Raw genomic sequence first — 14,072 nt, forward strand, 5'->3', positions numbered from 1 at the left:
AGTTAGTGATAGCTCAACATTGTGTGCTGATAACTATAGATAGCCGAGTAAAAGAAAACAAGTAGCCTAGTTGCGTGCCTGCATGCGTACTCTCTCTCTCCTGCTCAATTAAAATGTGTGCGCGTTAATTTTGATAACGTGTTCACTAACTTCAATAGAAAATTGTAAATTGTAGCCTGATGGCATGCAGCTAATGGGATACTGTCCATCGTTGGGAAGGTATGGTGGGCCAAAACACACACACAGGAAATTTTCTCTTGTTGTTGAGTAGCCTGATGGTACGCACAGTGCGTACGGACGTACACCTGCAGGCGCGTCTGCTCTCATATGCCAATCACTCTGGAACAGGGTTAGTCTGGAGTCATCAGACCACATGACCTTTTTCATAGAGACTGACTACACAGTTCGATCTCTATTCTCCCTTCATTCCAATATGCCTAATAAAAAAGAAGTTGTCTGGCCCCAGCTGTGGCGCAACTGGCTGGGGCACCTGCACCATACGCAATCCCACCCCTGCTCTCTCTCCCATTCGCTTCCTGTCACTTTCCACTGTCCTATCATTAAATAAAAAGCCCCCAAAAATATTTAACAAAATAAATAAAAAAGTAGTTGTCTTATGGCCACACAGCCCCAAGGTGTGTGTTGAAATCCATCAAGTATAGTACCCACTGCACAAAGCCTGTGGAAGCAATGTTGGCTTGTTCAGCTGAATAGCACCTTCAGTGGCAGGCTAATCTACCATGTTACACAGAAGGTAATTCCTTCCAATGCCCATCAAACCCTACAATTATTCACCTCTTTGCTGCAGTGATGCAACATTTTAATTTTTCCCTTCTTTTTAACTTATTTCACGTTGACGTCTATGTTTGTTTGCTTTTACAGGACGGTGCTGTTGTGACAGTCAAATTTCCTTCAGGATAAATAAAGTATTTCTGATTGTTAATCGTGTAAATTGCTTCAATCTGTTCTTCCGCGATTGCATTGGCATATTGCAGGATGATAATGCCAGGATTCATCTGCCTCCAACTATGAAAGAGTGGTTCGGGGGAGGAATCATTTTCAAGATGAATTGCCACCACAGAGTCCTGACTTGAACCCTATTGAGTATTGAAAGTCTGTGGAATATGCTGAAAAAACTTTTATGTGGTGGGTTTTAAGACTCCTGTCATTAATGCAAAATGTTAGCAAAAAATAATGCAACTCTGGACAAAAACAAATATTGTCAGGCTGTATGGGGTTGTCAAAATGAAATGCCATAGTGAACGCATGAAAGTGTGCCAAAATCATAGTGAAATGCAACCCAATTAAATCTTACAGTTGGCGACTTGGCTGGGCAGTGTATAAAAATGATACTAAGCAAATGCTCAGAACAATGTTTTAATAAGTTAAAATAAGTTAACTACTATGGTTAGTTTACAGATGTACACTTTATATCCCACAAACAAATTAAGGCACAAACAAATTAAGGCTCTCCTCTACTGTATCACAACATGACCATATACATATATTAATAGATTTCTTTCACAAATCAAGATGAATTTTGCAGAATTAAAATGAGAAGAAAAATATATGTGCTTGCATATGGGAGCTGAATTAATAAATCATCTGTGAGTAGACAGTATAGGCTATTTCTTAGGATTGCATGGGGCATAATTACTTTATCTTCCTATATTTTGACATTAATTTATTAACATTGAAATATTGTCACATGCGATTGTGTAGCAGCATTACAAATTCATCAGTGCTCAACCCTTACCTGGGAGAATTTTAGTCCTAAAAAAATTAAAGGTTTTGTCTTTGATTTCTTTAGTCTTTAGGCCATAAATAATTGGGTTTAAAGTGGGAGGAAATACCATAGTTAAAACACCAATGAATCGTCTTGTTTGAGGGGAAAGATTTGGTATCCTGTAAGAAATAATTGTAAAAAGACCCAAGCATTCCAAAAGCAGAAACACAATTAAATGTGTTGCACAAGTCTGTAGAGCTTTGGTTTTTGTATCTGCCCTTTTACTTCTGAAACAAGCAACAAGGATCTGAATGTACGTGATGAAAATGATGGCAAGAGCTACCACTTGTGTTATTGCTACCAATGCCAGCCCATAAATGTTGTTGATAGTTGTGTCAGCACAGACAAGCCTAAGAAGTGAGGGATTGTCACAGTAAGAATGTGACATTTGGGAGCCACAGCGTGGCAATCGTAAAAGAAGGAAAAACAGACAACCAATCAAAAGCAAGTTACAAAGCCACACCAACGTAATTATTCTTATAACATGAGCATTACTCATAATTGTTCCATATCGTAATGGACAGCATATAGCAACATATCGGTCATAAGCCATGGCAGTCAATATGAACACAGAGCCTGCTCCATAGATATGAATAAGAAAAGCCTGGATAATACAGGCAACGTATGATATACGCCTAGAGTCAAACAGCAGTTCATTTATAACCTGTGGAAAAAGAGCAGTAGAGCCTATAATATCATTGATGGGTAAGTTCAGCAGCAACAAGTACATTGGCTGATGGAGGCTCTTGTTTAAGAGAATGGTGAGGAGGAGTACAAGGTTGCAGAAGAGAATGAGCATGTAATTCAGACTGGCAAATAGAAAGGCAGGAATAACACTGGCAGAAGGCAGATTGAAGCCTTGCAAAATTAAAACTGAGGACACATTTGAGAAACCAGTCTGTAATATAATTTCTTTCAGTGATGCATTTGAGACGTCCCCCATAATTAAGTTTCCTCCAGTGCTCCAACTGTAAAAAAATATTGAGACATTGAAGATATTAATGTAAGAGTTAATTGTAAATGCCTTGTAAGCTATCACAGGCATAATGACATATAAAACTGATGATACACAATATTTAATTATTAAAATGTCTAAATTCTCTGATTTTTTTCTCGGATTTTAAACTGGAGAGATGCATGAACTTGAATGCTTAAACTTGAAATACCACAAAATATTTTTCAAAAGTGGGTGGTCATATCACCTAATATCACACTGAAATACTGAAAAATTATACCAACAGAATACCTTACCAGTAATTGGTTCATATTAAATAACACAACTACAAGGCATATGTCTAAGTAGAGACATTATTTGTGATAAGCTTTAACAATTTAAATGTAATATTTTCCCTGACTTGAATATGCCCAGGGATCAATACCTGCCCTAACCTTCCTCAGCCTACTAGTTGTGTCTGGTACTTATATACTTTATCTTCTACAATCACATTGGATGCTCTGAGAAAAAAAACTTGAGGACCTCTCTCTTGGGAAAACAGAAGCAACATGACTGTGTGTCAGCTGTGTTACCAGTCCGTTTTCATTTTGGTGCCCATGTTAACAGGTTAGAGTGTTGTTTCCATTTGTTGCTCTCAGGTTGAAATGTGAGGATGAGGAGCTCCGGATTTGTCTTTTGACATACGAAAAATTTAGCTAAAAGGTTTAGTTTGTAAGTGCAATGCAGACTTTACTAGAAAATATGACCGCCGGTCAGTCCTGCACATTCAGTCTGTGTGTAATGAGCAGAGGTGGAAAGTAACGAAATACATTTACTCACGTTACTGTATTGAGTAGTTTTTCTGTGTATTTTGTATTTTTTAAGTAGTTTATAAAATTGGTATTTTAAATTTTACTTGATTACATTTTGAGTGAAGTATTGTACTTCTACATCAAAAATCCCATCCGTTACTTGAGTAAAAAAAAAAGTTAAGACTAACAAAAACAGAAAGGGAGAGAAAAAAAATTGCGCCCTAAACCACTAGCCTAGTGATAATGATCAGCATGTAGCCTACAACAGAACATGAATCAAGCTGGCGCCATGCAGTCTTTCTGAAAGTGATGGAGATGGAGCTGGATCACAAGATGCCTCAGATTACATGTGTAGCCTAACCTATGAAAGTGTATTTTCCGCTATTTCAATGGGTTGTCTCAGTTCGTTTTAGCACTAATGATTGCGGAGATAGCCTATTCAAGCAAACACCATGGGTTTCGTGTTTTGACGTTTGTGCTGTGGAATATGCTGAAAAAACTTTTATGTGGTGGGTCAAGAAGACTCCTGTCATTAATGCAAAATGTTAGCAAAAAATAATGCAACTCTGGACAAAAACAAATATTGTCAGGCTGTATGGGGTTGTCAAAATGAAATGCCATAGTGAACGCATGAAGGTGTGCCAAAATCATAGTGAAATGCAACCCAATTAAATCTTACAGTTGGCGACTTGGCTGGGCAGTGTATAAAAATGATACTAAGCAAATGCTCAGAACAATGTTTTAATAAGTTAAAATAAGTTAACTACTATGGTTAGTTTACAGATGTACACTTTATATCCCACAGGCACAAACAAATTAAGGCTCTCCTCTACTGTATCATAACATGACCATATACATATATTAATAGATTTCTTTCACAAATCAAGATGAATTTTGCAGAATTAAAATGAGAAGAAAAATATATGTGCTTGCATATGGGAGCTGAATTAATAAATCATCTGTGAGTAGACAGTATAGGCTATTTCTTAGGATTGCATGGGGCATATTTACTTTATCTTCCTATATTTTGACATTCATTTATTAACATTGAAATATTGTCACATGCGATTGTGTAGCAGCATTACAAATTCATCAGTGCTCAACCCTTACCTGGGAGAATTTTAGTCCTAAAAAAATTAAAGGTTTTGTCTTTGATTTCTTTAGTCTTTAGGCCATAAATAATTGGGTTTAAAGTGGGAGGAAATACCATAGTTAAAACACCAATGAATCGTCTTGTTTGAGGGGAAAGATTTGGTATCCTGTAAGAAATAATTGTAAAAAGACCCAAGCATTCCAAAAGCAGAAACACAATTAAATGTGTTGCACAAGTCTGTAGAGCTTTGGTTTTTGTATCTGCCCTTTTACTTCTGAAACAAGCAACAAGGATCTGAATGTACGTGATGAAAATGATGGCAAGAGCTACCACTTGTGTTATTGCTACCAATGCCAGCCCATAAATGTTGTTAATAGTTGTGTCAGCACAGACAAGCCTAAGAAGTGAGGGATTGTCACAGTAAGAATGTGACATTTGGGAGCCACAGCGTGGCAATCGTAAAAGAAGGAAAAACAGACAACCAATCAAAAGCAAGTTACAAAGCCACACCAACGTAATTATTCTTATAACATGAGCATTACTCATAATTGTTCCATATCGTAATGGACAGCATATAGCAACATATCGGTCATAAGCCATGGCAGTCAATATGAACACAGAGCCTGCTCCATAGATATGAATAAGAAAAGCCTGGATAATACAGGCAACGTATGATATACGCCTAGAGTCAAACAGCAGTTCATTTATAACCTGTGGAAAAAGAGCAGTAGAGCCTATAATATCATTGATGGGTAAGTTCAGCAGCAACAAGTACATTGGCTGATGGAGGCTCTTGTTTAAGAGAATGGTGAGGAGGAGTACAAGGTTGCAGAAGAGAATGAGCATGTAATTCAGACTGGCAAATAGAAAGGCAGGAATAACACTGGCAGAAGGCAGATTGAAGCCTTGCAAAATTAAAACTGAGGACACATTTGAGAAACCAGTCTGTAATATAATTTCTTTCAGTGATGCATTTGAGACGTCCCCCATAATTAAGTTTCCTCCAGTGCTCCAACTGTAAAAAAATATTGAGACATTGAAGATATTAATGTAAGAGTTAATTGTAAATGCCTTGTAAGCTATCACAGGCATAATGACATATAAAACTGATGATACACAATATTTAATTATTAAAATGTCTAAATTCTCTGATTTTTTTCTCTGATTTTAAACTAGAGAGATGCATGAACTTGAATGCTTAAACTTGAAATACCACAAAATATTTTTCAAAAGTGGGTGGTCATATACACTTAATCAGAATCACCTTATATCACACTGAAATACTGAAAAATAATACCAACAGAATACCTTACCAGTAATTGGTTCATATTAAATAACACAACTACAAGGCATATGTCTAAGTAGAGACATTATTTGTGATAAGCTTTAACAATTTAAATGTAATATTTTCCCTGACTTGAATATGCCCAGGGATCAATACCTGCCCTAACCTTCCTCAGCCTACTAGTTGTGTCTGGTACTTATATACTTTATCTTCTACAATCACATTGGATGCTCTGAGAAAAAAAACTTGAGGACCTCTCTCTTGGGAAAACAGAAGCAACATGACTGTGTGTCAGCTGTGTTACCAGTCCGTTTTCATTTTGGTGCCCATGTTAACAGGTTAGAGTGTTGTTTCCATTTGTTGCTCTCAGGTTGAAATGTGAGGAGCTCCGGATTTGTCTTTTGACATATGAAAAATTTAGCTAAAAGGTTTAGTTTGTAAGTGCAATGCAGACTTTACTAGAAAATATGACCGCCGGTCAGTCCTGCACATTCAGTCTGTGTGTAATGAGCAGAGGTGGAAAGTAACACATTTACTCACGTTACTGTATTGAGTAGTTTTTCTGTGTATTTTGTATTTTTTAAGTAGTTTATAAAATTGGTATTTTAAATTTTACTTGATTACATTTTGAGTGAAGTATTGTACTTTGCTACATCAAAAATCCCATCCGTTACTTGAGTAAAAAAAAAAGTTAAGACTAACAAAAACAGAAAGGGAGAGAAAAAAAATCGCACCCTAAACCACTAGCCTAGTGATAAAGATCAGCATGTAGCCTACAACAGGACTGAATCAAGCTGGCGCCATGCAGTCTTTCTGAAAGTGATGGAGATGGAGCTGGATCACAAGATGCCTCAGATTACATGTGTAGCCTAACCTATGAAAGTGTATTTTCCGCTATTTCAATGGGTTGTCTCAGTTCGTTTTAGCCCTAATGATTGCGGAGATAGCCTATTCAAGCAAACACCATGGCTTTCGTGTTTTGACGTTTGTGCTCACCTTTCTTTGGAAAGAAGTTTATTAGTTGTTTCCCCTCATTTTGATGTCTCTCTTTTTCCTGTTTCGGCCTTTGTTTTTGGTAACCTGACTTGGCTTTCTTGGAGAAAGACATTGCACCAGCAGCACAACAATTAGCGGTCCACTACTAGCGATGCTCAACTAAATAAAGAAAAGATAGACTATCGTGCAGGCGGACTAAACCATTTAGCTCTTTTAGAGTGAGCGTGACCTTAGACCGTTTTCACTATGTTTTGCATACAAAATCCAGTTAGTCAAACTTTACATTTCGTCTGACATTCATTTTGACATTTAATTTGGAAGTTAAAATATTCAGGTAAAATAAATATATGGTGAAAATAAGTATTGAACGCTTAATATTTTTTTAATTAGCCTAAACTTCCAGTGAGTCTATTCAAATTTTTCACCACACATTATATTAACACACATATAAAAAATCCAAACATAAGAGTTATGTGTAATAAAGTGGAATGACACAGGAAAAAAAGTATTGATATCAATACTTTGTGGAAAAGCCTTTGTTTGTAATGACAGCTTCAAGACATTTCCTGTATGACAAAACGTATTAGTCGCAGTATCAGGTGTGATTTTGGCCCATTGTTCCAAACAGATTCCAGGGGTCCCTCTTGTGAATCCTGATCTTTAGTTACTTCCAGAACTGTTTAATTGAATTTAATTGAATTGGCTGCCTTCAAGTCTTTCTGGAGCTTTCTCAGAGAGGTCCTTGGCCCTTGGAATTGACTATCCTTCTGACTCCCTGGTCAGAAATATTGCGAGGAGATCCTGTGTATGGCTGGTTGATGATGCAGTGATGTTCCTTCCACTTGCAGATAATGGCTTCCATGCTGCTTGGAAGATTCTGAAGTTTTGAAATGCATCTATAACCAGTTTCATTGATATGTTTTGCAACAATAAGGTTGCAAAGGTCTTGGGAGAGCTTTTTGCTTTTATCCATCATGAAATGTTTCTTGTGTGACACCTTGGTAATGAAAAACCTTTTTATAGCCCATCAATATGTAGGCTACTAACCAAGCTTATATTAATTTGCACAGATAGAAAGGATAACTACTCTCTAACTACTTACAGATTCCAGCTCGTTCCTTCCCTTTCCTTGCCTTAGTGCTTTTTCTTAGCGTGTTCAATACTTTTTCCCTGTGTTATTTCACTTCATTACACATGACTCTACTTATGGAGTTGTTTGGATGTTTTATGTGTGGATTATCTGAGTTATTACTAATGCCCCCCCCCCAGTCCGACACCCTTTAATCTGCTGAACCTTCTGCTCGTTTCCAAATCTAAAAAAACTCTCTGCAACTCAACATTGGCCTGCCTGCCTCAGCTGCCTGTGAGGGGCTTTTCAGTTGTGCTGGATTACTGTTCACTGCAAAGCGATCAAGGATGAGTGCAACTAACTTTGAAAATCAACTACTGCTCAAACTTAAAGGAGAACTCCGGTGATTTTTCACATAGATCTCCATTTCTCAACGTCACTGAGTACTGTCGGTATGAACAAAACTGAAACAATCGGTTTTACCTAGCTCGAGTTGCTGCAGCTACAGCGCTACACACTGGGAGCATGAACATGGCTGCCTTAGCTGCTGGCTGCAGCAACTCGAGCTAGGACCAAAGTCCTTTTAGGCAAGTACCTCCACTCGGTGGCCATATTGCAACGCTTTTTAGGCACTTATCGGGTATCTATTTTGGCAGAAATGCGTGTGCGCAAGGCTTCACGACATCAATCTTGCTCCAGCGGCGAGATCACAACAGATGATTGGCACGATGTCTTCACAGCACACCACATGATTGGCTCAATGTATTCACAACACACCACATTATTGGCTCAATGTATTCACATGTTGACGTTTTGCCGCGGAAGGGTTGTGATATGTGTAGACAACCCCATGCATTACTATGGAAGATTTTTTGAGTGCTGTATCTCCTCATTAGAAAGTCTCTTGTAAAACTGGTTGTTCTGGTACCCCCCACCCCCCACCCCCCCAAAAAAAGTAACTAAGTAACTTTTACTTAAAGTACATTTTAAATGAACTACTTTTTACTTTTACTTGAGTACATTTTCAGATCGGTATTTTAACTTGTACTTCAGTAATAGTAAGTATTGGTACTTTTACTTGAGTACAATATTTTCATACAATATATTATACTTTTTCCACCTCTGGTAATGAGTTTGTAGATGTGTGTATATGTGTGTTTGCTTCTGTGTGTATGTGTGTTTCTGTGTGTGTGTGTGTGTTCACTCGTGACTGTGTGTGTGTGTGTGTGTGTGTGACTACGGAAGCGTATTGCTGCCACACAAAAATAAATAAAAAGGCTCGGTATTATGTAATTACGTGAAAAGTTTCTTGTTATAACAATATCTTTTTCACGTCTTAACAAGATATGTATCACGTTATTACATGAAATTATCATGTTATTTCACGATAATCACGATATCACGAATCACGATCATGTTATTTAAAGATATGATATTTCCACGTTTTTACAAGACATTTATCACGTTTTTGCATGAAATTATCACGTCATTTCAAGATAACGAAACTAAACGAACTAAGGTCACGAGAGCTCATGGCTGGCATAAATAATAACTAGTGGTGAACTTGCACCCTGACTGCTATTACACAGTGCTGCTTGATGAGTGTTTATTTTTGTGCATGTCTGTATGTGTGTGTAGGCTACGTGTGTGTGGTCTCTTCCCAGCTGACTGAGGAGCTGCGAAGAGGGATGTGTGTGTATCGGCAGAGAGCCGCTGAAAAGGAGGCCGAGAGAGAGGTTCTGTGAAGAAGTAGCCTGCTCACACAGCCTGATAGTTCTGCTTCATCTTCTTATCAACACAATAAACAAAACTTTCGCTAACTTGACGCAAGAGGGAGAAAGGGCTTTGATAAATATGCGAATCTTCACACAATGTGGGTGAATGTATAGAGCGCTCTGGCTCAGTAGCCTGTATGTCAGGTCATCGCAGTCATTTCCAGGGCTGTCGGGAGGGGACGCGGGGAGTGAGAAGTGAAACGCTGCAGTAATAGCATGCAATAGCTATTACTGCAGCGTTTCAATAGCAATAGCATGTATTTTTTGAGATCACACTACAGTAATCAGCCCGGCCCCACCGGGAATCCTCCCGACTCTCCCGATTGCCACTCCGCTAGGCTACTGCATGGACGGATTATGAACTTTTGGGCCCCTGGGGCCAGATGTATTAACCCATTTACTCCTAAAATGCCTGCTAAAAACGCCTATAGAATCCTATAACATTCTCGACTAAATAACCTTATTTTCCTGAGGGTTTTCTGAAAACATACAAAAAATTGTCAACGTCTACCAAAATGTAATATCTAAGCCTCTGTAGCACCTAGAAACATGAAATAAAAAGCATGCTGCGCTACACAGCATCCAGCGGGAGGGTCAATGTTGCACTACGCAGCATCCAGCGCGAATGGGTTAAGGGCCCCACATTAACTGTCGCATATGTAGGAGGGGGGAGGGGGTTTGGGGGTCCTCCCCCAGAACATTTTTAATTTGTTTGATGTGATTTCCTGTATTCTGGTGCATTTTGGGGATGGCCAATACTTTAATTCAATCAGATTCATAGCCTACATCCTGATTTGTTGACATTGAGGCAATGATTTCATGGAAAGACTTGGGCTTCAGGGCCCCCTGACCCCTTGGGCCCCTGGGCCTGGGCCCGGTAGACCCATGTAGTAATCCATCCCTGGGCTACTGCACACAGGTGCAGAATATTCTGGACAATGCTTGGGTGTTCGCATAGGCGATAGGCATAGGCTATAGGCCTATAACAATATCATCCACCGTGTGAATATCATCTCACCATGTCTTAAACCGAGCTTAAAATAGAATTTGATTGTATAAATGAGCATAGCCTTGAAATAACGTGATAATTTCATATAATAAAGTGATATATCATATATATTAACGGTTTACGGCTCCCTCATTGTTTACATGTGTTGAATGGAAGTCATTAGGAGCCATAAATCATTAATAGAGGTGACCAAAGAATTTCTCCGGATAGCGTGACTGCGGTGCTGGTAGGAGGACAGTTGGTAAGTGTAAAAGTCTTCTGTAATAAATCCAGGCATTAAAAGAATTGGTTGAAAAATGAATGATATCTTTGTTTACCAATCACTTGTTGGCACCTGTTACACTTGTGAATGGAGCAAGGTAGACCAACCAGCCATTGAGACTGATCATTGAGGGTCTAAGTCATTATCATGCAGAACAATAAAATACGGACAGAACTGCTTTGATTGAACTTTAGTCAATGCATCTACCAAAATACATCTTTCCTCACGGTCATAAAATGAATGTACTTTGTTTGTGGCTAAAGTGAGACATTCTAACATGTACTGCTCTTTTTTTGTCCAGCTATGAGAGAGAACTGAGAGCAGTCACATCAACACCAATGAAGGGAAAGCCCTCTAGTATTAACTACTCCAGAAGTGTCCAGCATTTCTAGTGTGACAGACAGGTCAGTCACTGCATCTTCCACTCTCTCCTCGTCATCTTTGGAGTCTTACTTTTTCTTTGCCTAGGAGGTCTCACCGATCCTCTGCCACCGGCTCATCGCTTTTCTTTACCTTTCCCTTGCACCTCCGTTGCATCGACTGATCTCTGACTCTGCTCACTGAGAAAAATAGTAGGTTGCGCTGTAAACATTGCCTTTACACTATTAATCTCGCACATACAGAATAACGATAGCACTGATACTGTACTAACATTAGCATGCATTCGTTTGGGAACCTGATAGCTGATGCTAGCAATGAAATAGTAGCCTACCAAAATAACGAAAACGTAAAACTATTAGGCTATTCACTTTACATAGAGGTCATAGAGGTATGTACCTCATACTTGAATTTCCCCTGGGGATCAATAAAGTATCTATCTATCTATCTATCTATACCCAACATGTTTACTGGCTATATAACTAAATGCAATGTGTAATTGTTTTCTAAAGTAACCTCATCACTGGAAGGAACACTGGACCAGAGTCAAGTCAAGTCAAGTCAAGTCGGCTTTTATTGTCAATTTCTTTACATGCACTGGTCATACAAAGAATTGAAATTTCGTTTCTTACTTTCCCATGCAGACATAGACATGCTTTAAATACAGACATAGACATACTATGGACATAGCCATAGACAATAAACATTAAATTAAAGTGCAAGACTGAAATATAGAACATGTATGTATCAAAATAGAAATATAGGACATATATATAAAAAAAAATAGAGGTAGTTGTGTTGTATATTTCTGTAGTCTTAACAGTTACATGAAGTTTAAATGTAGCCCTTATTAGACATTCTCTGACTGGACGAAGTCGTAGTACTGGAAGCCATGTTAACCTTGGCATGAAACGGCCACCGTAGGAGTTAAAATGCGCTCGGAATGGGAGGGGTTAGAAAGTAATATTCAGTTGGTTGTCATATTTCACCGCTAGATGGGAGAAGTTCTTACACAAGGTAGCTTTAAAAATAATCAGAATTGACCTGTCGCTAAGCGCCACCCTTAGAACGCTGATGAGCCAATGACAGTCCAGCCTCAATGGGACTCGGACATCAGCTCGGACAACTCCATAGGAAACAACAGGGAGCAGGCATAAAATGACAAATTAATGGTTATTTATGGAGTTTATTAACTCAAAAAACCCCGACGGATAACCATGGTCAAACGTTTTGCATGGGGGACATGTAATTCTGATAGCTGGTACCCCGAGAGGCTAGAAAACGGGGTATATTTTCATCAGCAGTAGCCTACAGGACGTCTCTCGCGTTTGCAACAGCTCGACGTAATGTAGGTGTCAGGATCTGGCCCGGACTGTTGGAGTTTGTGCCACCCTGGTGGCCATTTTGTGTATTGTCCTGTGTTTGTTTTTGCCTGTTCCCCATGTGCTTTGTGTTACCTGCCTGTCATCTGTCTTTGTCTCCGCCCCATCTCTTTATTTGGTCTGTGCTTCCTGTCTTGTTTGTTTTCCCTCCATTTCTGCCTCCTCACCTGATCCCTGTTATTGTCTCGTTGGTTTCGTCCAGTCCTCTGTCTCTTTGTTAATTGCTCTGTGTATTTCTACCCTCCTGTTTCTCTGTTCCTTGTCAGATTGTCTCTCTGTTTCTCCTGGTCTAGCCCAAGTCCTGTTTGTTGTAAGTAAGTCTAATTGTTAAGTTCGTGTTAAAATAAATCGTGTTTTGTCTGTAATTCTGCCTCTTGGTAGGGATGGGCAGAACGAGGCTTTGTGAAACAACGAAACGTTCGAAGCAATTGCGCCAGAATGTGTCGAGGTTTCGAAACAATCCGACACACGTAACTCCATGGTGACATCTAGTGGCCAGTTTTGCTAACATCACATTTTGACCGTGAAGCACAACTGCTTCAGACGAAGAATATAAATAGCCAACATGGAACGCAACATTTCGTCCACAGCCACGTGGTTCAGTGGTTAACACACTTGCATTCGGCCGGAGCGGCCGGAGTTCGACTCCCTGCTGGTGCTTAGAAATTTCAGACTCGTATATGCGTTCAGTAACTAGAACATTTTTATATCTGCCAGTTAGATGTTTTGTTATTTCAGTTTCATAGTACATTATCCTTTGGAATATGCTGGAGAGGAAAATGCTACAATGGTTTTAAAATGTAGGCTATGCTTATGGCCCAGGGGTTTTTTTGGGAACATGTTGTAGGGAAATAAAGGATACATGTGAAGCAGGTTAGACTAATCAGGTACAACATGGGAAAAATAAACAACACATTTTTTGTATGTCAACATACATTTTTATTTAGGAATAACAGTTGTTCTGCCGTCTTGGCATTTAATCTGTTTCTTGTTTTTGAATAAACCTCCCCAGCCTTGGAAAAAATTCTTTCACAAGGCACACTTGTTGCTGGCATGCACAAATATTTTTTTGCCATCACAGTTAGGTTTGGATAAACCACTCTCCTCTCCTGCCAGTATTTCAAAGGGTCAGCTGTTCTTGAAATAAAGGCATCAGTCATATATTTTTTTTACTTCTGCTACTATCTAAATATTAACGTCACTAGACTATATCTATCTAAACTATCGCTTACTGTCTGTCTCTAGCCTGTCAATTAATCTATATCACTAACCTATCAAGAATGCACTATAA

General features: G+C 38.8%; 2 protein-coding genes across 2 annotated transcripts; both read right to left on the bottom strand.

Annotated features, from left to right (window-relative positions):
- Positions 1–791: 791 nt before the first annotated feature.
- Positions 792–2,729, bottom strand: LOC121684591 (olfactory receptor 52Z1-like). Its single transcript, XM_042064652.1, has 2 exons — positions 1,796–2,729; positions 792–847 (listed from the first exon to the last, which is right to left on the bottom strand). The coding sequence occupies exons 1-2, from the start codon at positions 2,727–2,729 to the stop codon at positions 792–794; spliced, it is 990 nt and encodes a 329-aa protein (XP_041920586.1).
- Positions 2,730–4,631: 1,902 nt separating this feature from the next.
- On the bottom strand, positions 4,632–5,615 carry LOC121684593 (olfactory receptor 52Z1-like). Its single transcript, XM_042064653.1, has one exon. It carries the CDS (start codon positions 5,613–5,615, stop codon positions 4,632–4,634), a length of 984 nt encoding a protein of 327 aa, XP_041920587.1.
- Positions 5,616–14,072: the final 8,457 nt, after the last annotated feature.

Source organism: Alosa sapidissima, chromosome 15 (genome assembly GCF_018492685.1).
Source record: "Alosa sapidissima isolate fAloSap1 chromosome 15, fAloSap1.pri, whole genome shotgun sequence".
Lineage (NCBI taxonomy): Eukaryota > Metazoa > Chordata > Actinopteri > Clupeiformes > Clupeidae > Alosa > Alosa sapidissima.